The sequence below is a fragment of the Bubalus bubalis genome, chromosome 21, assembly GCF_019923935.1.
Source record: "Bubalus bubalis isolate 160015118507 breed Murrah chromosome 21, NDDB_SH_1, whole genome shotgun sequence".
Lineage (NCBI taxonomy): Eukaryota > Metazoa > Chordata > Mammalia > Artiodactyla > Bovidae > Bubalus > Bubalus bubalis.
In genome coordinates, this window is record NC_059177.1 from 60,103,178 (window position 1) to 60,127,284 (window position 24,107).

A 24,107-nucleotide genomic window follows, 5' to 3' on the forward strand; every position below is an offset into this window, starting at 1 on the left:
GTGTATGCTGAACCTTCCTTTTGACCCTGAGATGAATCCAAATTGGTTCTGGCATATGATCTTTTTTATGTGTTGCTGGATTTGGTTTGCTAATACTTAGTTGAGAATTCGTACACCTATATCCATCAATGATACTGGTCATTTTATTTTTTGGTAGTGTCTTTGGTTTTGGTATCAGGGTGATGGTGGCTTCATAGAATGTCTTTGGGAGTGGAACAGGGACACTCTCGCAGTCAATCTACCCTGGCAGCCTTGGAGCCACCTGAACCGAGTCCACGGTGACCTCCACACGGGATGGTGGAGTTTGGACATAGAGCAAAGTGGGAGCCATAGTCATGGGGGTGGCGGGAATGGTCCTCAGTGTAGATGAGCCTTGATTTCTCCAAAGCCTGCTCTGCGGATTCTGCTCTGAGATGGGCGGTTATCAATCACAACTAATCACAGGCATACATACCATGGCGCTACTGCAAGTCTGGTTTCAGACCACCTCAGTACAGCAGATATCTCAGTAAGTCAAGTCACATAAAGTCTTTGGTCTCCCAGTGCATGTGAGAAGTTATGTTTACACTATATTACAGTCTCCTAAGGGTACAATAGCATTATGTCTAAAAAATGTACTGGTCTTAATTAAAAAAATACTTTCTTGCTAAAAAATGCTGTCATCTGACTAGACTTGACTCTTGTTCAGTTTCTAGAATCCAGGGGTCACAACCCAAGAGCCCATGCCAGGGCAGCAGGCCATCTGCTCCTCACACCTGCCAGCCCGGCAGGTCTGTGACCCCCATGCAGAGCTGGGACATCCCTTTTCCTGACTCCAAACCAGCCTCCTGGCAGAAGGGATTCTGAGAGTCAATTACCACAGGAAGTATTTCAGCTGGCTGGAATCCAAGAGTCAAGAGCAGCTGCCTGTCGGCCTTCAAGGGCCCCCACCCGAGATTTAATGGGCTTTATAGGCATGCTGGGCGCTCGCCCCAGCGGTGGCGGCTCTGTGGCTGCGCGGCTGCTCCGACCTAGGGCTGCCCGCCATGAGGAAGTGCCTGGGCTTCACACACTTCTCGCTGACGTCTGGGCAGGACTCCCAGCTGTCCGCTGACCTCCGTGGATGGAGGCACAGGCAACAGTCTCAACCAGCGGGGAGTTAAGCTGAGAAACACTCCATCCTCTCAGCTGCCACAGCAGCTCTGGGCAGATGCACCTGATATCAGGGGCCAGGGGCAGGGAAACGGACTGCTGGAAAAGACTCTCAGATTTCTACGAGGGCCAGCAAGGAGCCCTGGTGGTTTGTAAGGAACTGTCAGAGGCTGGGACTGGGGCAGTGACACTCCTGGACAATACTCTGGCCTGGTTCAGCTCACCCACAGAAATAACTGTGGTGCGTGGGGGGGGGGGGCACCACGGAGCCCCCTCGCCTCCCCCACAAAGCTCCACGAGTAGAGGGGTTAGAGAAACAAGGGAAGGAAAGAACTGGAAACACATGGGTGGGAGGCAGGCTCCCCCACCCACACCTGGGAGGCATGGGCCCCACCTCCCATGAGCTTCACTGGAGGCGCTGGGTCAGAGCTGGGGAGCTCAAACAGAAGGCGACAGTCAGTCAGGGCGGCGTGGCCAGGGCGAGGCCTGAGGCCATGAGGGCTTGTTGCACAAACACCAATGGTTTCATGAGAAGGTGCTGAGTGAGGGGAACAAAGTCCCAGCACCTGGCTGGAGAGGCCAAGAAATGGCCTCTGGATAGTCCCCCTTGGAAATGCTAACATCCAGAACATTCCGCTATATATGTGATGTGAAGATCAGCCAGACGCTGGATCGGAAATGCAGAACACCAAAGCAGATCCTAAAATAGTCAGTGAAGAGCTTTTGAGGAAAGACAGTCAACTTCTTCAGAGGAATGATGGAGGCCATAACAATGGGAGAAAATAACTCAACAGAATTGAATATCTGGAAAACCTATCTTTCAAAGACTAGGATGAAATGAAACAAATTACAGGAAAAAAATAGTTCTTTTTTGCACTGGCAACAAAAGAAAAAACAGATCTCATGAAAATTGAAAAAATTTTATGCATTAAAAAACAGTATCAACAGAGTAACAGGCAACTCATAGAATGGGAAAAAATATTTACAAGTCACATAATGATAACAGATGAATACCTAGAACATACAGAGAACCTCTGAAACTCAACAACGAAAATCCAGTTTTAAAAAGAAGCAAAGGATTTGAATAGATGTTTCTCAAAAAAATATTCAAATGGTTAATAAGCAAATGAAAAAGATGCTCAACATCACTAATCATTAGGAAATGCAAATGATAAAACCATAATGATATACCACCTTGTTACAAAGACAAGAAAAGAAAACACAGAAAATCACAAGTGCTGACAAGGACGTGGAGGAATTAGAACCCTAACACTTTGCTAGTGGGAATATAAAGTGGTGCAGCCACTGTGGAAACCAGCGTATCAGTTCCTCAGAAAATTAAAACATTTACAGAATAACCATATGACCCAGCAGTTCCACTCCTGGGCATGTACCCAAGAGAACTGAAAGCTGGGTCTCAAAGCCGTATCTGCACTCTCCTGTTCATGATGTGTTCCCAACAGCTGAAGGCAAAAGTACTCCAAGTTATCCATCCACAGATGAATGGAGAAACAAAACATGGTCCATCCAACACAGTGGAGAACTAGTGAGACTTAAAAAGGAAAGAAATTCTGATTCGTGTGACAACATGGATGAACCTTAAGGACATTATGTCAGTGATATAAGCTGATCACAAAATTAGAAATACTGTATGATCCACTTAGATGAAGGCCCTAAAGGAGTCAAATCCATAGAGACAGAAAGTAGCATGGTGAGAGCCAGAGGCCGAGGGAAGGCGAGTGTTTAACAGGGACACAGCTTCAGCTTCAGAAGATGAGAAAGTTCTGGAGATGGTAGTGGTGATCGCTGCACAACAACGTGAATGTACTTAATGCCGCTGAGCCTGACACATAAGGATGGCGTAAGTTTGTTATATGTATTTTACCACAATTTTGAAAACATTTAAAGAAACAGAGTTTATCACAAAGTGAAAGTCTTGGAAGGGTTCCGTATTCTGTTTTTCAGAGTTCCTTCTCCTCTGTCTTTCCCAGGCCCCACCCTGCCTGCTTCCTCTGTTTCCTGGGTTCCATCCCTTAACCCTGAACCCAATATCAGATTTCTCATTCTTTTTTTTTTTCATTCTTTTATTAAAAGCTAAGCATTTAAAACACAACATCAAGAAAGGGAAAATAATATTTTTTTAAATATTTAAAAAAGTGAACAGAGGGAATTCCCTGACATTTTGGCACTTTCACTGTCGTGGCCTGGGTTCAAACCCTGTTCGGGGAACTGTCATCCCTCAAACAAGCCGCCTGGCCTGGCCAAAAACAAACCAAAAAAGTGAAAAGAAAACTCAGAATGCAAGAAGAATTTCTGCAAATCATGTATCTGATAACGGACGTGTACCTGTAATATGGACAAAACGCTTACAATTAAATAATGAAAAGACAAATGGGCAAAAATCTGAGTAGATGTTTCTCCAAAGAAAATACGTAGCCAGTAAGGGGCCAATAAGCAGACGAAAAGATGCTCAGTGTCACGAGCAGCCAGGGAAACGCAACTCAAAGCCACGGTGCACGACTTCACACCCCTAAGATGGCAGTGGTCAGAAGGCGGAGGATCACTAGTGTTGGTGCAAATTCAGACGAACGGGGGCCCTTGTGCAGTAACGTGTGTGTTAGGCACCCAGCCATGCTCCGCTCTTTGCAACCCCAAGGACTGTAGCCTGCCAGGCTTTTCTGCCCGTGGATTTTCTAGGCAAGAATACTGGAGTGGGTTGCCATTCCCTTCTGCAGGGAATGTTCCCAAACCAAGGATCGAACCCAGGTCTCCTGCACTGAAGGCAGCTTCTCTGCTGCCATAGCCTCCAGGGAAGCCCCTGGTGCAGTAACAGTGGGAAGGTAAAATGGTGCAGACACTGTGGACACGTCAGGCGGGTCCTTAAAGCACTAACTATGGAGTTACCGTGTGACCTCGCAACCCCAGTCCTGGGACGTGCCTGCGAGAAGGAGCGTATGTTCACGTGCAAACCTGTACACAAACGTGCACAGCAGTACTGTCCTTAAGTCAAGAAACAACTCAAATGCCCTTCAACTGATAGATGGATGAATACATCCATGCAGGGTAGTATCATTCAGACGTCAAGGGAGTGAGGCATGATGCAGGCTACCACGGACACGAACCCTGAAAACATGATACTAAGGAAGAGAAACCAGACACCACCGGCCGTGTATTGCGCGCCTGCGTTTGCATCAAGCATCCAGAGCAGGCAGATCTACAGAGGCAGTGAGCAGACGAGCAGGGCAGGAGCCAGGAGAAAGGGCGCAAGTGGAAGCCGCCAGGTGTGGGGGCTTTGCTGGGTCATGACTGGGTGCTGAAGGGACTGCAGTGGCGGCCGCACCGCTGCGTGACTAGGAGCCCAAGCTGTACACTGAGTGGGGAACTGTACGCGATGTGACCCCAGCTCAGCAAAGCTGCTGAGGAAACACAAATCAGAGCCTTTCCTCTCTTCCCCAGTTCTCTCCCCAAGCTTGGGGAGACCCACCGCAGCACAGGAAACCAAGAAAGCCTCTGTTAGCAGAACTCACTCTCCAAAGACGCAACAGTTCAGAGAGACATCAGCACACACACATACATGCTCTTCATCTCTAGAAAACTGGTCTAGTCCCACTCTGTCCAGAAAATGAGCTAGAAACATAGTCTTAAATTTTCTAGTGGGCACACTTAAAAAGTTAAAAGGAACGTGTAAAATTTAACACCATCTTAGGTAAGCCTGTCTGCCCCTTTATTATCACTTCAAACATGTCAACATAAACAATTTTAATGAGCTATTTTACATCCTGTGTGTTTTTCATCAGCAGTAGTCTCAGCTCAGGTGGCCCGTCTAACTCTCCCAGCAGCAGAGCCTCCAGCAGTGAGAGGTTCACTCCACATCCCCACGGCAGATCAATTTGAGCAAAGCCAGAAAAAGGAGTCTGTTGGCTAAGTAACTGAAGGCCACAGGAGATCGTGTCTACCGGCGGGGCTGCGTGCAGTGAGTCTCTCGCCCCCTCATCTCCTAGCCCCACACTTTGCAGCTGGTGTCGGCACTGCCCCCGAGGCCCCACATTAAGGACTACTCATTCTTTTCAGCAGTTTCAGGGGAAACAGTTGTTCCTGATGACGTGGCATGCTCAGCCTGATCGGCACGGATGCTCTGACTGGTCAGCTGGGGTCACAGCCCTGCTGGCGCACTCCCCTGGGTGTGGAGGGGGAGCGGCTCCCGGACCAGGGACTCGGGCCACAGACAGAGCCCGCAAGGCCTCTGGGGTTGAAGACGCACACAGCACTACCGTATCTTGTCAACGTAACTTCTTAATTGGCTGCAGCTCATTTAATCTTGCTTCCAAGCTTCTGCCCTACCGAGAAGTAGGAACAAACCTTAAACTTTCAAATATCTTAATCTAGTGGTATTTAAGTAGTCTCCTTTGGGGACTTTCGTGGTGGTCCACTGGTTAAGATTCCACCCTGCAATGCAGGGGACACAAGTTGGATGCCTGGTGGGGGAATTAAGATCCCACATGCTGTGGAGCAACTAAGCCCCTGTGTGGCAACTGCTGAAGCCCATGTGCCATGTGACTAAACTTAGAGCAGAGGTAGCCAAATAAATAAATATTAAAAATAAAATCAACAGTCTCCTTTGGGAAAATGTTAAGTTCCAGGTCACAGTTCAACTCCCTAACAGGGCTCTTGCTCCCTTTATCTTCTTCCCATGATGGTGGTGGGGCCTGAGGCAAAGGTGACAAGGCTTCCTGACACTAGGAATGGAGGTCCGCTCCCCTCTCGGCCTCTGGTGGAAGTGCCTCACCCACTCAGGGACGTGCTGTGCATCTGGACAGGTTGTGCACTGCACAACTCCACAGGGGTACCATCGACTCAGGCTACAGTGGACACAGGTCTTCCCGGAGTGGTGTGCGCAGCAGCCCCGATCCGGCTCACCTCTGGTCCTCAGCCTCGGTCCTCACTGAACATCCCGGCTCAGGGGCACCTGCAGCCCCTCTGCAGCGACTCTGGAAGCCGCTCTGCTGCCTGCCCTGCTCAGCAGCCTCCTCTTCCGGACCCCAGGCGCCTTCCTGCAGCTGGCGGCCCCACCAGTATCTCTGTGCCTCGGCCGGCCTTGCTGGACAGGGGCGCTATCCCCCAGCCCCTCCTTTTGCCCCTTTCTTACCAGGGAGGGCAGGGGCCTCCCTCGCCGGCCCCCAGCCCCTTGCCTGAGTCCTCGCTGGTGGAACTCCAGTGCTGCCGGCACTGGGGGCAGCCTGAGGGGGGCTCTAGGACCCCGGCCCTCGCGACGGCTGCGCCCTCCAGGGCAGTCTCGCAGGGTCGCCTAGGGCTGCTCCTCTCTGTGTGGCCCAGGAGGCGGGTACTGAGTCCAAAGGCTGCGCTCCTAGCTGGGAGAGCCCTTCCGCAGAGACTTGAGAGGAACGTGCCCCTCAGAAAACCGACTCGCACGAGGAAAGGAAAAGGGGCAGCTCCCTGCACTACAGGCTGATCCGCGGCCCACCTCCCACCCCGGCCCCTGAGCGTCACACCTGGGAGTGGCGTCCCGGAGAGACCGGGCCTCGGGGGGGCGCGGGCGGTGGGGAGCGGGGGAGCGTCCGGCCTGGGGGCTGACAGACGAGGCAGCAAGGGCCGGCGGGCGGCGAGGAAGACGCCTGGCTGGGGACAGTGTGGAGGCTTCGGGGCGCACACCTCAGTCCGCAACGCTGAAGCCTCCTCCCGGCCGGAAGTGAAGGGCTGTGGCACGCGACCGGAAGGAGGTCACGTGACAGGAAGGAGGCCACGCGCCCGGAAGCGGAAGTGCGGGGTGGGGCGGCGGCTTGGGCCTGGCGCGTGGTGACTTCGGCGCCCTGGAGGAGCCTCGGAAGGGTCCCGCGGCCTCCAGGTGCGATTGAGGGCCCGCGCCTTGGTTCCCAAGGAGCCTAAGACAGCCTCTGCTTCTCTTGGGGCCCGGGGTCCCCCTCAGCTTGGGCCACCCTTGGCCTCGCATGCTGCCGACCCAGCCTCTGCTCCCTGGTGGAGCACGGCCGCCCGAGTCACCCTGGCCCGAGGGGCACTGCCCCTCTCCAGGTGGCCCTTCCTGTCTGTCCAGCTGGCCGCTACCACAGGCCCCCGTGTGCAGTCACCAGGGTGTTCCCAGGCACTGTGCCTTGCACCCTGCCTCCCCATCGCCACGGCTTCGTGCAGAGCTTGGCACACAGAAGGACTCAGCCCAGCGTGCTGGGGCCTTCACTCTGGCCACCAGACACCCCCACACCGTGTGCTGCCCTGCGCAGCAGGCCTGCCCGGCCTTGGCAGTAAGGGCTAAGAGCCTGGATGCTCCCCCGTGCATGACAGTCAGATGGCACCACCCCCACCCCCACCCCGCTTGATTTGAGCGCTAATTGCGCCCACAGACCCACCCGCGCCTGCTTTTACGTGCCCGCTGGCGGGCCTGAGGCCCTCGGCAGGGCTGATTGCGCCGGAAAGCTGGAGGGGACAGAGCTATGCGAACAGGCCACGTCACACCCCCAAATGGGACCGTGTTTGCTAAATTTGTTTCCGATGCAATTTCATGCTGATTACACTGATTTCTCTGGTGATTGAGCCTGGCGCTGAGCTCGCCGCCCCGCAGACCGGCTGTCAGGATGGGCCTGTTTTTGGAGCAGGAGGTACTGATGATGATTTATGGGCCACTGTCAGCGCTCTCCGGGTGGAGATGCTGCAGGCAGGCTGGAGCACCACCGGCTTCTCTGGGGACCTCTCCTGCCGCGTGGCCGGCTTTCAGTCCCCCAAGGCCACTCCCCCCATGCTCCTCAGCTTTCCTGTGTCTGAGTGGCTGTGAGCTCCATAGCAGTTCGCTTGGCCAGAACGGTGGCTGAAGCACGAGGGACCGTCAGCTCATCACTGTCACCGCCTGGCTCGGCCTGCAGGGCAGGCATAGGCCGAGGTGCAGCTCGCTCTCTGGGGTCTGTCACACCCTTCCTGTTCTGACATAGGCGGGGGCCCAGGTCAACAGGACCCTCTGGATGGGGCTCAGGCCCTGGTTTAAGTCTCAGCTGAAATGCCCGGTGGTCCTGGGGCCAGTTGTGATGCTGGGCCCACCACCCTCAGGGCCCACCGAAGAACAAAGGTGGTGGTCCTGGGGCCCCCTGCTGCAGTCACCCCCTGAGGGCAGGAGCCTTGACATCCCGGGAAATGCTGCTCAGAGGGAGGTGGGGTGGGGGTGGGGTGGGGGGGGTGGGGGTGGGATGGGCTGGCTGTTGTGCTGCCCGCGTGGCTCCACCCCAGACCCCTCCCAGCAAGGAAAACCCGGAGCCCTGAGTTTTAGCAAAAATGTTTACTCTCCTTAATGTGTGTGTATTTACAAGTACTAAATCTGAGACAGTAAAATAGGAAATAGCCGTGTATTTACACAACCTGCAAGCCGAGCGCCTCAGCCACGCCGCCCCTGGGAGAGGCGGCGGCCGAGAGGCCGCTCAGGCCGCCGAGCCATCGCTCTTCTTTTGGGTGGGGGCTCTGCGGCGTTAAAGGACAGCTAACTGTGGGCTTCGTCTTAAAAATATCTCTCTCTCTAAATATATCTACTCTAGCTTGTGTAGCACCAACGGCGTGAGCCCTCAGCTCCAGCACTGGGGGAGAGCCAGGTAGGGCTCGCTCGGCAAGGGCAAAGCAGGGGTGAGGGGACCTCTCCTGTGGGACGGGGCCGGGCCCGGGTCGAGGAGTCTGGGCAAGCTCGAGGTATATGGAGAGGCCAGGCTCCCGACCGTGGCCGAGCCATCCCTGGCGCTCCTGAGAGGCGTGCGGGCGAGAGCAAGGGAGGCAGCCCGGGGCAGCAGGCAGTAGCAGCAGAGTCCGGACAGGTGGGCAGTCTGGCCCAGCCTCCCGGCCCCAGGACTGCAGAGCAGGGCTCCACTCCGTGCTCCGGCCGCCCTCAGGCCAGAGCTGGGCTCTGGGTCAGTGCCAGGCAGGAGGATACGGAGGTGCGAAGGGCGAGACAGGCCGGGGGCTGGGTGACGAGGATTCGGCCTGACTCCTGCCCCGGGAAGGAGGTGTGGCCGTGCTGCCGGGTGGACGGCAGGCTCAGGTCCGTGATTGGCTCGTGTGTAAACAAGCAGCGCTAAAGTGCTCGCCCCAACCGCCTCTGTGCTCTGGGAGGCCACGCGCTGGGCAGGGCCAGCGGCTCCGCGCTTCTGCGTCCCCATTGCCCAACCTGCCGACCCGACCACAGGACGGGCGCAAGGACCAGGGAGGCCCAGGAAAGGGGTGGGGACTGAATTCTGGAGAGGGCGGTGCCGGGGGCCAAGGAGCCCTCTGGCCGGAGTGGGGCTGGAAGAACGGGGGCTTCGATCAGAAGCAGCTTCAGGGAAGACTCGGGGGGAAAGGGCCACACACAGGAACCTGGCGCCTGCCTGGCCTGAACTCCTGCTGGACACCCACCGTGTGGGGGCCCGAGCCCTACTCAGCGCCCGTGGGGCCTGGGGGCCTCTGACCCCCAGTTCCAGGAGCTTCCTGAGTCAGGAGGTGGTGGACTTCACCCCTCCTCCCGCGGGGGAGCAGCTGCTCAGCTGATGGAGGCTCTCAGGCGGGCTCACGCCGCGTCGGGGAAGGCGCGGCGCCGGCCACAGTTAGCTGTCCCTTAGAAGTCCGCGGGATCTGTAGTACCGTCGAAAAAGTGAATTGAAAAGGGGACGGGCCACTGCCTTCACAAGTGACTGATTAATTAAAAAACATGAAAAAAAGGGGCCTAACAACCTCTAGTATTCAACACTTGCAGTTTTAAAAAGATCAAGTCATACTAAACGCTAGCACAGTCATGCAGGAATCCACGGCCTGCCTCCGGGAAGCTCTCGGCCGAGCAGTCTCCTCACACCAACACGGAGACAGGCTGCCCCGCAGCTGGACGCGGAGGCCGGGGCGCTCCAGCGGGAGACGTTGGCCACGCCGGCCACGCCCATTTGGTTTGGCTGTCCTGGTGCCTCGGCTCTTACTCTGAACTGTAAAATTCCTCCTCCTCCAGTTAACTGTACAGGACCCCACTGGGGCTGGAGACAGGCAGAGCCACATATATATATATATATATATGTATATATATGTACAGGTTTTTTTAATTAAAAATGTGTACTCTTGCTAGCTGAGGGCAGGGTGGGCGGCCCCGACCTCCAAGCCCTCTGGTCACTGCGTCCTGCTCCCGGCCAGGCCACTGTGTAGGGTCTGAGGCCCCCACAGCTCCAGCTGTCCAAGCACAGAAGGACTCCCTTGTTCCCCTAAAAAACAAGCAACGTCCCCCAAGCGTCCCACCCTCCAAGGGGCCAGCACGCTGCTGAGGGGCCAGACGAAAGCCGCAGGAAGGTGGGTGGGAGGCTGGGGGGTGGGCGGGAGGTTGGGGAGTGGACAGGAGGCTGATCAGCTAGGCTCCGGGGCCTTCCACAGCAGAGAGCTCAGCCTGGGGCAGGGTGGGTTCCGGGGAGGCAGGGGTAAGGGGGGAATAAATAAGGGGAACGTGCACTCACAGCCCAGAGCCCCAGGCCCCAGTGGCTCCCAGAGGCACAGCCCTGAGGACAAAAGGGGACCCGAGTCCTTCCGGAAGTCACCTGGGCCCCGCGTGGAGCCGTCCTGCAGCCCCTCCATAGGAGGGAGCCAGGGGCCTCTCTCTGGGCGAGGTCGACGCGGCGCTCTGGCCTCGACCGCGGAGAGCACGCGGTGAATCGGAGGATGGCAGCGGTGGCGGGCGTGGGGATGCTGAGACGTGGCAGGTGGGTGGGGCTGGCCCAGGCCGACTTCAGCTCCCTGCGGCAGGGCCCTGGGCGTGCCGCCTCCCCGCCCAGGCTGCCAGCCAGGCCCAGCCTTCAGATTCTGCCCAGGAGGCGGGCACACCGGCCCGCCTAGCCCTGGGCCTGGCCCGCTGGCCTCCGCAGCCTCGCCTCTCCTTCCTGGAAGGCTCTGGCAGTCCCCCTGCTGTCCTGAGGGGGCCGGGTCACACCTGGGCTCCCCAGCCCCTTGCAAACAGCTCTGGGTGTGGGGAGGGCTGCAGTCACCGCCTCACCCACACCAAGGAAGAGCCGGGACCCCACAGGCAGGAAGGGGACACAGGGGCCGGGGTCCAGGGCCGCACACCTGGCCCCAGCACAGGACCCTGGCATGGCGGGCGAGGCTGCCTCCGTGGACCTCCCAGCTCTGGCCGCCAGGCGGAGGCCGCCGCCAGGGCCCTCTAACTCTCTGCCGCTGGCCGGACGGTTGGGCCGGTGGCTCAGCTGCTCAGGGCCATGGTGTCTACCACCTGCTCCAGCCTGCCACGGAGCCGCTGCCGCCGCGCCTGCTCATCCTTCTCCAGGGCCGTCAGGATCTGCAGGGGTGGGCAGAGGCCTCAGGCGGGCTCCAAGGCCACACACGGTGCCCGCCGCTGGAGCCTGAGGGACCTGAGCTTGGAGCCAGGACCCCCAGGTTGCCAGGGTCTCCTCCCTACCCTCTTCCCCTGAAACCACCCAAACCGTGCTCGGGTCCATTGCTAGCCCTCCAGGTCCCTGGGGTGCAGTGTCTCTGAACTCCCAGGGGTCCTCTGTGACCCCTGCTCACACTTCTGTATCCTGTGGGCAGGCAGCGGCCTCCCCCCCTCGCCAGCGGCCATGTTGCCATCCCCGCCCTCCCCCCGCAGCCCCTGTCTCTGTGCCCCTCACCGAGCCCCACCCCAGGTCATGGCGGGCCTTCCTCCCCCCGCAGCCCCTGCCCGCTGGCCCCAGGCTCAGCACAGCCGCTTCTCTGCTCTGGGCTCCCTCCCCAAGCCCCCTCCTCCAGTCTCAGCTGACCGTCCCCTGGTTCCACTGCCACCCCTAAGTCCGGCCCTGTGGCCAAGTCTCCGGAGCTGACTGCTCCACCCTCTCGACCCAGGGAACCAGGCTCCTGACCCTCCCCCTCGCCCACCCCACCCCACTTCTTGACATGCCCACCCCACCCTCCAGCCCCTGGCAGTCAGGTTCTGTGTGCCCGGGAGAAGCCCGCACCCCTGACGCCCACATACCCCACAGCCACCGCCACCCACCTCCCGCGAGGCTCTGGGGTGGGCCTGCCCTGGCCTCAGGACTGGGCCCCAGCCGTGCCCAGTGGGCCTCTCCAGCCTGTGGCGCAGTCCTCCATCCTCAGCATCTCAGGGAGGCCCAGCGCCCGCCCCCAGCAGCAGAGCCGGTGTGAAGGCCGAGGCCTGTCCAGCAGCCCGGGGCAGAGACGAGTCTGCACTGACCTCGTCCTTGTACTTGGTGATGTAGGAGTAGATCTCATGCAAGGCGCTCATGCTGTTGAACTGGCTCAGGTGCAGCCGCGACTGCTCGGCCAGGTAGGCGCTCATATCCTGGTCGCTGATGGCGGGCATCTTAGCAATGTCTGCGTAGTACCTGCGGTGGTGGGCGTGTAAGCGAGGGACAGGCCTGCCCCCTCTGCGGCCTCGCCCTCTCTACATTCCCCGCCCCCCAGCCCCTTCCCATCTGCACCCCCCCCCAGTCCCGCCCCCTACGTACCCCGCCCGGCCCCGGCCCCGGCCCTCCACATCCTCCGCCCCCGCCCAGTCTGCATCCCCCACCCTCCAGACCCCGTCCCTTCCCCTATGCACCCCCCCAGCCCCGCCCCCTGCGTACCCCCCTCCAGCCCCACCCACTGTGCGTCCCATGCCAGCCCCCTCTGCCTCCCCCGCAAAGCCCCTCCCCCTGCGTACCCTGCCCTGCCCGGCCCCGCCCCAGGCCCCGCCCCCTCTGCCCCCCCCCCCGCCGGCCCCGCCCACCTCTCCACCCAGCTCTTGTAGTTGGGGATGTCCTTGGCGTAGAGCAGCTTGTTGGAGGGCGAGTCCTTGCCCAGCTTGTGCTCCGACGTGGAGCAGGAGTCCATGAAGGTCTGGGCTACCACCGACAGGCAGGCGTCCGTGATGCTGCTCTTGTGGATGTCGAACACGAACTGAGGGTTCTTGATCACGTTCACCCAGAAGCGCAGGGGCAGGCTGCAGGCGGGCGGGCGCAGACAGCGTCAGAGGGGCCTCGGCCACCCCCGGGGCGCGGCGGGAAGGGCTGACCTGTGGCCTCCCCGTCCTCCTGCCTCCAGCCTGCGCAGCGACTGTGGGGCTCCACGCAGCCGGGGAGACGGGCCCAGAGAGCCCGGCAGTGAGGGCTGCACCCCTGCCCACAGTCCCAGGGAGAAGGGTGCACACCCAGAGGCGCTCTCACCTGGGGTCACTCGTGTGCGCAGCCAGGGTCCTCCAGGCCTGAGTGCCTGTTCAGGGCCCACTCATCTCCCCTGTTCCTGCCCACACGAGTCTTGGTAACAAGACCAGGAAGGGCTCCCGGAGACAACTGACCTCCGACCCCAAACACCAATCTGTTTGACAGCCACTAGCCGGGCTAAAAGCTCTAGCCGTGTGTCACTAAGCTAAAAATTCAGGTCCTTGGCTGCACCAGTTATGTCAGATACTCCCAGCTGCACCTGGCCACATGGCCAGCACACACCTGGAACCTTCCGTCATCCTAGGAATGCCCCAGGACGATGCTGACCTACACGACACTGCCTCCCCCCATGCCCTGTGGACCCCCTCAAAGTCTGTGGGCAGCAGAGGTGGAGATGAAGGCCCAGGTGGGCTCACTCAGAGAGGATGAGGCTTGGGGAGTAGCAACAGCACACAGAGGAGAGGATACTGGGAGGTGTCAGGGGACAAGGAGGAAGAGGCCAGAGGCACAGAGCTACTGAGGACGAGGCCCACCCTGCCGGGTGCCGCGTCTGCTCTGGAGGTGAGAGCCCGACCGGCAGTGGCTGCTGGCCTGGGGGCCTGGGCTAGGAGGGGGTCGCTGTCCCATCACCCTCGCCGCTGTAGGCAGCACGGGCTGGGCCCCCGAGCAATGTCTCACACAGGTCACACCAGCACACCATCCTGCACCCCCAGTGATGCGCGAACACACCTATGCGCACACGCCCCCGCAAGATGGGCAGCAGCTTCTCGTCCCGGGTGAGTCAGGGGGGCCCGCGTGGAGGGCACCGGCCCCACGCCCCCGTGCGCACACGCCCCACAAGCTGAGCAGCAGCTTCTCGTGCCGGGTGAGTCAGGGGGGCCCGCGTGGAGGGGACCGGCCGCCCCCACCCCGCCGTACCAGTTGCTCTTCCAGGTGTGGCGCACGTCCGCATCATGGATCTGGTGCTGGTCGGCCTGCTCGTCCAGGAAGTCGAACATGTACTTGATGGCCAGCGGCAGGGCCGAGCCGCGGTGTGCCGTGCTGAAGATGGTCTCGAACAGGTCGTCCACGAACTTCTGCAGCGTGCCCTGGGGGCGGGGCGGGGGCGGGGCACAGCTCAGGGGCTGCCCCGCCCCTCCCAGGCACCCCCACCCCGCCCCCGGCCCACCCCCCCAGGAACCCCCCACCCCCGGCCCGCCCCCCACCTTAGTGGCCAGCAGCCGCGTCAGGTAGATCTCTGAGACCATCTTGCTGCCGCGGTCGCCCTCGCGCTGGTCCAGGTGGTCGTGGTTCTTGACCAGATGCCACAGCTTGGTGCCGCTCTCCAGGTCGGGCGTGATCATGGGCGTGCGCGAGCGCAGGCTGTCGGGGCTGCTGGCCGTGCGCAGCATGCTCTCTGCGGGCACCGCACCATCAGCCGTGGCGTCCAGTACCCTCATCCGCCCGCCCGCCTGGCTGGGGACCCTGGCTGAGCCTCGGTGTCCCCATCTGAAAACTAGGGGGAGCCATGCCCTGGGGTGACACATGTGATGGCCTCGAGGAGCCCGTGCTGCCCAGGGAAAGGCCAAGTGGCCCAGGGACGCGCCATAACTAAGCCGTCCCAGGCAGCCCCACGGTGCCTGGGGCAAGGGTCCTGTCCCGGTCAGTGGCCTGCCCCTGCCCTGGCCGGCCGGTCCTCACCGTATCTGCTGAGGGACTTGGTGAAGGTGGACGAGTTGGAGATGTTGTAGGCGGACGTCTGCTTGGGCACCAGGGCCACTGAGGACCCATCTGTCACCTGCGGACGGAGGACCAGGTGACATGGGAACCACCACCCGGAGCCAGTCTCTCCCCTGGGCCTCAGCCTCCTGGGCCCAGGACCTGCAGGGCGGCAGGGAGCGCAGCAGCTCACCTGGTAGTGTGCCAGGGCGGCAGGGAGCGCGGCCCACATGGCAAGCGCGGCCGCGGCAGCTCACCTGGTAGTGCGCCAGCGTGTTGAGCCTCTTCCAGTCATTGTCGATCTTGGTGGTAACGTCTTCGTCCTGCAGGATGATACGGGCCATGCGGCCCTGCCGCCACTCTGCGGGGGAGGGGAGGGTCCCGGCGCCCTGAGTGGACGCTGGGCAGCAGAGGGGCAGGCCTTGCCTCCGGCCCACGTCCTGTCTGCACAGAGCTGCAGCCCTATATCCCACCCCAGGCGGCCCCAGGGACCCTGTGTGTGCCCTTCTCCCAGCCTGGCGCTCAGGCCTCCCTCCACTGCCCAGCCTTGTCCACCACGGGACCAGACTGGCCCAGACCAGCTCTTCTCTACTTTCCCTCCCTACTTATCCTCCTGGTGAGCCAGTGAGCCCCCAGCTCTAGATGCAAATGGGACCGTACCCTCGACGGCCTCCACCACCCTGGGGAGGAGTCTGGGGAGCCCACCCAAGATCACAGCCCTGCCCTCCCACCGTCCGGGCCAGCGCCCCTCCCGGGCTCACCCAGGTCCATGTCCCCAGCCTTGGGCCGTTGGGAGTAGGGGACGCCCTTGTACACGGCGTCCAGCAACTTCTCCTTGACCTGCGTCACCGTGTCACAGTTCAGCCCCTTTACCGGCACCTCGGGCGCGTTCTCATTCTCGGGGTTTACGCAGTTCAGGGTCTGAGGATGGGAGAACGTGAGATCAGCTCCCTGCGCCTCGCTGGGCAGTGGGCGGGGAAGGGTGTGTGGACACGGGCAGGCGGGTAGGCGGGGTTTGGGGAGTGGCTGGCGGGCGGGCGGGGTTTGGGGTGAGGGCGGGCAGGGTTTGGGGTGGGGGTGGGCAGATGGGTGGGGTTTATGTGAGAGGCGGGCGGGAGGGCGGGGCTTGGGGCACGTGGCTGGCCCCCCACTTCCCCCTTTCGCACCAGTGTCTTGTAGTCAATCTGCTGCCGGATGAGCTTGTCCTCGCTCAGCGAGTAGCGCGCCTCGCCCGTGATGGCGTCGATGGGGCCCTTCTCCATCTGCTGCTTGATGGCGCAGTAGAGCATGAAGAGCGGCTCCCCTGCGCACTCCTGTGGGCACGGGCCAGGGGCGTCAGGCTCTGGCCCGGCCCCGGCCCTGGCCCTGCCGGAAGGGCAACTCGGCCCACCCGAGAACCCCGCTCCCAAAGTGCAAGGAGGAAGTGATCAAAGCCCTTAACCGGAGACCGTCCCCCTGGTGGGTCTGAAACTCCCAGAGGAAAGCTCAGCAGGGGCCCCGGGGGACAGGCGGCCTGGTGTCGGGAGGACTGCGGGCCCAGCTCCACTCCTGCCCAGGGCCGCCGGTGCCGCCCACGGATGAGGCCAGGCCCGGCCCAGCACTGGGTATGACCATCGCCCGCGGGAAGTCAGGGACCCCCTGCCCCTCCATCCGCTGCTCCAGAGCATGCGGTCAACACAGTCCCGGAGTAGACACTTGCCTGGTGCGCCTGGGCGCCTCTGTGCTGCCCAACCCCCACCTCACGTCCCTCCCACCTCCCTCTGCTCCACTGCTACCCAGCGCGCCCCGCGTCAGGGCCTCCACCAGAGACCAGGGCTCCGCCCCTCGGGTCTTCCCGCCCCAGAGGACCCCCCTGCGGACCCCACCCAAGGTGCCTCAGAAAGGCGCTGGGCCTCATTGCTGTCCCAGGGTGCCCGCGCCCGCGGCTCTGACGCCCCTGTAACTGGTCTTGCATGCTTCCCTGCCGTCTCCCCTCTGGGGTGGAAGCAGCCCAAAGGCCAGGCCAAGTGTGGTGCTCCTGTCACACCCCCAGTGCAGGGTGGGGGTCGGGGGAGCCTCTGCGGACACCACTGGACAACAGGCACCATGAAGGAACAGCTGTTGGGGGAGGGCTCCCGGCTCCAACTGAGTCCCTGCCTGGGCCAGACATGTAGCCTCCGTCTCGGCAGCCCTGGGGCTTGGGGGTGAGTGAGACACAGGCAGACGGCTGCCCAGCCTGCTCCAGCTCCTCGGCCCCTGGCCCCCCGAACACGGCCTCGAACTGGGTGCTCCCGCCTTTAATCAGGCAGTGTGATTAAAGAGACGGCTGCCCAGGCGTGGCTGTGAGTGCAGATCGCCCCTCAACCCTCCATCCAACAGCATGCCTGTCTCTCAAGGTGTTTTGCCTGCAAACTTGGCTTCATAGCGTCGTAAACATAAAACAGCTCGAAAACATGAAGTCTCTGTAACACACACACAAGCCCATCACACGGGCTGCAAACCACTATATTTTATAAGCAGCAGCCAGCCCTGTTCCTGCCGCCCTCCTGCATGAGCTGGCCGTGTGCTGAGCCACCTTCCCCCAGGCCAGCCCGCCCGGCACCCTTCTCTGGACCTCGCGTCCACCCCGGGCCTCCAGTCTCCGTCTGGCTACCCCCTGCCCCACCCCCACGCCTCTGCTCACCCTACACAGACCAATCCATGCCCTCACTGCCACCCCTTCCCATCGGCCCTGTGGCCCAGCAGGGCTATCGTGATTGCTGAGCTGCAGCGGCCAGCCTCAGCCCCCAGCATAGACGACGGGAAGCCCCACCATCTTCCCCGACATGGGACACCACCAAGGGCCGAGGCTACATCCACTTGGGCACACAGAGAGGACCAGACCCGGGCTGCCTGCCACCCGGTCACACAGAGAGGACCAGACCCGGGCCACCTGTCAAGGGGCTCCATGGCCGCTTCCTCATCCACTGTGGAGCGCTGACCGCGGGAACACTAGGCCCGCCTGCCAAGCCTTCGGGTTTGTCGAGGGAAGTCAGACACACCTCGGGGTTGGACAACCTCCCAGCTCTAAAACGCAGGTGACCCACTGAGCTGCTCACAGCCCCAGTGAGGCCCATCTGCAACCATGTCCAGCCACCCATGGGCTATATACCCCATTCCAATAGCCTGGCTTCCCAGGGCTGGTCTCCAGGGCTTGGGGGGAACTGTCTGGGCAACAACAGGAGGAAACCCGGGTGGCTGCCCCCTCCTCAGCACGGGGTCGACAGGAGTACCCCCACCAGGCACCTCCTCAGGCTGGGCCAGCACCGGGGCTGAACTCAGACGCCCTGCCCAGGGGCTCCGTGTGAGCCTTGGTCTGGGCCACAGGGACCACCTGAACCCCACGCGGCCTGGACCTCCAGCCCGCTCAGCCACGTGCGGCCATCAACCCCCACGAGAGCCAGGCGTGCACCCTGCCTCGGCAGCTCAGGGAGGACAGGACAGCCTCTGGAGACGCCAGTGGACAGACGCGTGTCCCGGGGGTGTCACGCCAGGGTCTTGGCCCCTCCATGCCTCCAGGTTGAGGACCCGTGGTGGGCACCTGCGGCCCCCACCCCCACACAGGCCCCACGGCCACCCACCTTGAGGAACTTGTACAGAAGGAAAGTGAACCAGTTGGTTAGCATCTTCTCGGCCACTGACTCAGTCCTGGAACAGAGCACGTGGGGTGACCTCGGGCCCACCCGACCCCCACCGCCTCAGGGCCAGTGGTCAGGCCTGGCCTCAGAGCACGTGTCACCCAGCGACAAGGGTCCCAGACAGGGCATAGCCCAGGTGGGTCCCCAGAGTCGCCTCAGCAGTGCCTGGGCTGGGCCGGTGGGCGCACTGCCGCAGGGGTGGGCGGGCAGGGCTGTGGGTGAGCCAGGGTGTGGGTGGGCACAGGAATGCCCAGGGCACAGTGGGCAGACAGGTTGTAGGTGGGCAGGGGTACACAGGCATGGGGCAGAGGGACGCAGGCAGGGAGGGGGCGTGGGCGGGCAGGAGCACAGGGAGGTGGGGGGTACAGGGGGGCAGTGGGCAGGGACACAGGGGTGCAGGTGGGTGGGGCCACAGGGAGGCAGGGTGCAGGGGCAGGTGGGTACACAGGGAGGCGGGGGCCAGGGGGCAGGCGGGGTGCGGGGGCAGGTGGGTACACAGGGAGGCGGGGGCCAGGGGGCAGGCGGGGTGCGGGGGCAGGTGGGTACACAGGGAGGCGGGGGCCAGGGGGCAGGCGGGGTGTGGGGGCAGGTGGGTACACAGGGAGGCGGGCTACAGGGGCAGGCGGGGTGCGGGGGCAGGTGGGTACACAGGGAGGCGGGGGAGGCAGGCGGGGGCGGGGCGGTGACGCACCGGCGCAGCAGCAGCTTGGGGTGGTTCTTGCTCTCCAGGTTCTTCTCGATGAGGTCGGACAGCAGCTGCTTGAGCACGCCCGTGGCGTACTCCATCTCGCCCTGCAGGGCCGTCATGATGAGTGAGGCCACGTTGCCGCGGTCCCGCATGGAGAAGCTGCGCTGGGCCTCCAGCGTGCGGATGAAGGTCAGCAGGAAGTGCTTCTTGGTCAGCAGCTGGCCGAACAGCGTCAGTGACTTCTCCACATTGGCCTGCACCTGGGGGGCCGCAGGCCTGCTCAGACCTAAGAAGCACTGGCCCCTTCTGGCTGAGGGACCGTGCAGGCCTGGGCGTCCAGTCACCCATCACCCTGGCGGGACCCTAAGCCCCAAGTCCTCGCAGAATGGCTATGGCCTGGCAGCTGCATGAGAAGCCCACCGTGGGCAGAGGTCTGGGCACAGTGGTGAGGTGTCTGCCCCACCCCCCTCTGTGTGGCCCGGCTCTGACAGCTCAGAGGAGGCCTGGTGTCCACTGGCACCAGGAGTGCCCGTCCACGGCCACTGACGCCAGCACCAACACAGAAACTCCTCTCCCCACTGCACAGAGGACACTGAAGTCTGGACAGGGGCGTGGCTTGTTGTGGTCTCCCAGCACAGAGGTGGGACACAGGGGTGGAATGCAGGCATGGCTGGCTCCAGGGCCCCACGTGTTCGCTCTTTTCTGCCCCAGAGCTTATTGAAGCAGAAGGGACACAGGCCCCCAGCTCAGGCAGGACACACAGTCACACCTAAGACCCGTCACACAGCACAGCGGACCACAACCCGGGAGAGACACCTGCCAGGACAGGGAGCCCCAGCGCGGCGCCACCCCGGGAAGCAAGCGGCAGTGAGCAGCCCAGGGCGCCTGGGCCCCTGCCAGTGATGGGAAGGCCTGCTGAGGTGTCGCTAGAGAGGAGGTCTCCACCCACAGAGCCACCTGGGATGGGGTCGGAGCCCCAACATCCTAGGGGTGCAGGAAGGATGGCCCTGCCTACAAAGCATGACAGACCGGACTCGCTGAGTCCTGCCCGTTCTGAACCGGGGCATGGGCTCCTGGCCAGCCACTGGGGCGCCCAGGAGGATGCGGAAGCCAGCCCACTCCCCTTCAGCGGGCTGGCCAGCGTGGGTGGTGCACGGTGGACCAGAGGCCCAGAGAAACCGCTGGGCCCCGGGAGCCCAGGCTAGGGGTGGTTTGCTGGCACCAGGCCCCGCTCCCAGGAGGCTCGGGCTGGCCCCCAGGCCCCAGCTGCTCCAGGGCCCCAGGACCCCCACAGAGAGGGACGGCAGCCCACCTCCATCTCCTTGAGCACTGGGTGGTCCTCGATCCCCGGGAAGAGTACGCGCATGGCGTAGGTGCGGTAGTCCAGGAAGGGGATGCCGGCGCCGTCCAGGTCGTTGGTCAGCTCGTGGATGTCCGTCTGCAGCTCTGCAAAGGCTGCGGCCAGACGAGGGATCAAGGCAGTTGCCCGGCCCCACCCACCCCACACAGGGTCCTACTGGACCCACCCGGCCCTGCCCACCCCCCGGCCCCGCCCACCCGACACTCAGGGTCTTGCTGGACCTGCCCGGCTGTGTCCCCCGCCCCCGAGCTGCTGCAGGCATATCCGAGACGAGGGCAGAGATCGGGCTGGGCTGGGGGCCCCGGTCCCGGAGGCCAGGGCGCTTGTGGCTGCCCTGGCTCTGGCCACCTGGGGGGGAGCAGAGCTGTTCACCACTCAGGCCAGCGGGCCCCCAACATGCCCGCTCGCTCGGGGCGGCTCCGCAGTTCTCAGAACATTCCAGAGCTGTGAGGTGTGCACTGTCTGGTCAGGAGCCAGAGGGCGCCAGGCACGTCAGGGGGGCTGAACAGGAGCCGGCCCTCACCTCCCTGCCCGCTGCTGGGCATCTGCTCTGGGGCCCCTGGTCGTTCTCATGAGTGCCCTGCACCGACGGGGCTCTGAGAGGCACACGTGGGCTGGGCTCTGAGTAGACGCCCACCCTTCTCCCGCTGGCTGAGGGCACCGGCCAGAATAGCTGGCCAGCTGGATGGCGGCCAGCACAGGTCCAGGCTGCTGCCCGGAGCCCACACGGGCACACAAGCGCTGAACCCACCAGGGTGCCAGTGGCCCCGTACGGGTTACCCACCCCTCACGCCCACCCACTGGTCCCACAGCAGTCGTGCCCTCAGCACTGAGCTCTGGAGGGGCAGCCTCTGCTCCGTGGGGATGAGCCACTGGTCTCCCCTGGACACACGGGCACCCTGGGGACGCCCCCGGCCCTCCCCCTGAGCCCCCACCCCCAGGCCACTTCTCAGACTTCCGGCCTGCAGAGCCCCTCCCACTCTCAGGCCGGCCCCGCCCCCGGGGTCCACCTCCCGGTTGGGGGCTCTTGAGAGCAGGGGACACGTGACCAGGTGCGGAGACACCACGCCTGCCCTCTGGGGTCGTCCTGTCACCGCACAGGGGAGGAGTCACAGAAGACCGGTTCTGGGGACATGAGGCCTGGCTGGGCTGCAGACACCGGATGCGGTACAGGGGACGCGGCCACGGCCTGACCGGGTTTTCCCCATTCACTCTCCAGGGCAGGACAGACTCCTGCCCCACTGGGTGACTCAGAACAGGGGCCAGGCAGAAGGCCGTGCACACAGAGAGGTCCCCCGCCCCAGGGCCACCCCTGGCCACCGGACGGAACAACGCACACGGGCTCGTGGATCACTGACCACCCACCACGCCCGGGGAAAGGGCGCCACGCCGCCCTCAGCAGCAGGCGCAGTGTCTCCACACCTGGATGCGTGTCCGTTCACACGCAAGGAAGACTAAGACACCGTGTGTCCACCCGGCATCCTCCAGCCAGGCTGGGACACAAACAGGGGCTTCTGGCGGGGTCTGTCTGAGGGAGCACCCGACAAAGGCCCCATTCGGACCCCCCCCCGCCTCCCTGGACCAAGCCCGGCACAGCAAGGCCCATGGGAGCGTACTAGACGGAGTGGATTCGGTGGGCAGCACGGCCCAGTTCAGCGGCCTCGGCCAGCCCCGCCCCCCGAGCCTGCCCCCTGAGCCCGCCCCGGTCCCCGCCCCCAGCCCCGCCTCCCGCCCACCTTCCTTGCACTCCAGGGCCACACGAGACTCCAGGTTGTCCATCTGCAGCTGCAGGCGCTTCAGGGTGCGGTCGGCGTCCCGTGACTTGCGCTTGTAGGCGATGAGCACGGCCACGATGACCAGCAGCAGGAGGCCCCCGCCCCCGCCGATGCCCACGATGGCGGGCAGCGTCAGCAGGCTGTCCGAGTACATCTGCAGCACCCCTGGCGAGAATTCGAAGCCGCCGGCCCGGACCTGGGGGCGCAGGTCGCTCAGGGGGTGCCCGGCGCCCACGGCTCAGGGCCCCGCGAGCTTGGCAGGGTGGGGCGTGCAGGCGCCGGGGGGCTCCCTCCGGGGTGGGTGGCCCTGCGTGGGGCGCCGGGGGCGTGGACCCACCGTGACCTTGTGCTGTCCGGTGAGGTTGGGCGACTCGCAGAGCAGCTGCGTCTCGGACACTGTGAGGGCGCACGGCGTCGAGCCGATGAGCACCGTGTAGTTGAGGCGAGAGTTGCCAGGCGCCGGCGGCAGCAGGTTGCGGCCCTGTGGGCAGGATGGGGTGAGCCGGCCGCAGCCACCGCCAATCAGCCCCCGCCCCCCGCCGCCCCGCGCGGCCCACCTTGAGGATGAGCGGCGAGCTGGGCTTCAGCTCCAGCAGGCCGGTGGGGCTGAGCGGCTCCAGCACGGGGTCCGGGTAGTAGAGGAAAGACGAGGTGTTGAGCACCAGCAGAGCGCGCACATCGTCCATGATGAAGCCCAGCTCGTCCGGCCGCTCCCCGAGCTCGGGTGGGCTGCGCACGCCGTTGTCCACCGATGGGGCCCGGCACACCATGGTGGTGTCGTTGTATACAAGGCAGCTCTGGGGACGCGGGGCAGGGACCGCTGGGCTGGCTGCTCCACGAGGGGCCAGGCGCCAGCAGCGGCACACACCCACCCTCCCTGGGACCCCCCAAGCGCGGCCTCGATGGCAGGCGTGGGGGGCAGGGCCCAGCAGGGACTCACATTTTCCCTCTCAACGCCGCCGTACTTGGCTCGGATGCGCGGTTCGCGGACAGTGGCCAGGTTGGTGCCCGTGACTGTTAGGAGGGTCCCTCCACTAAAAGAAGAGGGTGGTAGGAGTCACAGGTGGGACACCCGGGGCCCCTTTCCCCAGGGCCCAGCACAAACGGGAGGCACAGACACCCCACCTGGCCTCCCAAGAGGCGGTGGAGGGCTAAAGCCTCTTGGCACCGCGCTGGGTGGCGGGACGGCGTGAGGGCTGAGCCGAGAGCCGGCGGCAGGGGCCCCGAGCCACGTGCTGGTCTCTGGCGGCTCAGGACTGGGGTCGCGGGGCTCAAGGTGGGCAGATCAAGGGCTGCATGGCTCAGAGCAGGGGGGAGGCCCCCAGGGGTGCCCTGACCTGTTGATGCTCCACTCAGGGTCGATCCTCAGGATGGTGGGGTCCTCGGTGTAGTTGTACTTGACCTCGGGGTTGGTGAGCTGAGCGCGGTTGATGTTGACAACTATGGGGACGCTGCCCGGGCTCTGCCCCGGAGGCGTCAGACACCGGATCTCCCGGGAATTCCTCCTGGAGGGGCAGCGGAGCGGGGGCAGTGAGGCACCTCCAACCTGCCTGAGCATCCAGGCTCCACCACCACAGGCTGCAGGCACGTCACTGGCCACGTCCCGCTCCGGCCTCACCTGCCTCCCCGTGACACAGG

At 62.8% G+C, this 24,107-nt stretch overlaps 1 protein-coding gene and 1 long non-coding RNA gene across 5 annotated transcripts in view; both read right to left on the reverse strand.

Annotated features, from left to right (window-relative positions):
• Positions 1–2,038: 2,038 nt before the first annotated feature.
• Positions 2,039–8,309, reverse strand: LOC123331062. The gene is made up of 2 exons (XR_006547523.2): positions 6,049–8,309; positions 2,039–5,468 (listed from the first exon to the last, which is right to left on the reverse strand). It is a non-coding gene; the product is annotated as an uncharacterized LOC123331062 (long non-coding RNA).
• A 104-nt stretch (positions 8,310–8,413) lies between these two features.
• The window catches only part of PLXNA1 (plexin A1), a 40,968-nt gene continuing 25,274 nt past the window's right edge, over positions 8,414–24,107 (reverse strand). For 2 of the 4 annotated variants that reach the window (XM_045163969.1, XM_045163970.1), the window contains 17 exons: positions 23,807–23,974; positions 23,410–23,503; positions 23,027–23,266; positions 22,807–22,950; positions 22,431–22,665; positions 20,647–20,789; positions 19,338–19,594; positions 18,590–18,656; positions 16,157–16,303; positions 15,752–15,911; positions 15,248–15,390; positions 14,973–15,069; positions 14,498–14,688; positions 14,211–14,380; positions 12,860–13,072; positions 12,326–12,476; positions 8,414–11,434 (listed from right to left, as the gene is read on the reverse strand). In XM_045163969.1, coding sequence (XP_045019904.1) covers positions 11,339–11,434; positions 12,326–12,476; positions 12,860–13,072; positions 14,211–14,380; positions 14,498–14,688; positions 14,973–15,069; positions 15,248–15,390; positions 15,752–15,911; positions 16,157–16,303; positions 18,590–18,656; positions 19,338–19,594; positions 20,647–20,789; positions 22,431–22,665; positions 22,807–22,950; positions 23,027–23,266; positions 23,410–23,503; positions 23,807–23,974 — 2,716 coding nt within the window. In that variant the 3' untranslated portion in view covers positions 8,414–11,338. Of the gene's footprint in view, positions 11,435–12,325; positions 12,477–12,859; positions 13,073–14,210; positions 14,381–14,497; positions 14,689–14,972; positions 15,070–15,247; positions 15,391–15,751; positions 15,912–16,156; positions 16,304–18,589; positions 18,657–19,337; positions 19,595–20,646; positions 20,790–22,430; positions 22,666–22,806; positions 22,951–23,026; positions 23,267–23,409; positions 23,504–23,806; positions 23,975–24,107 lie in introns of those variants that run through there. The other 2 variants (XM_044934301.2, XR_006640441.1) reach the window with 2 other exon arrangements.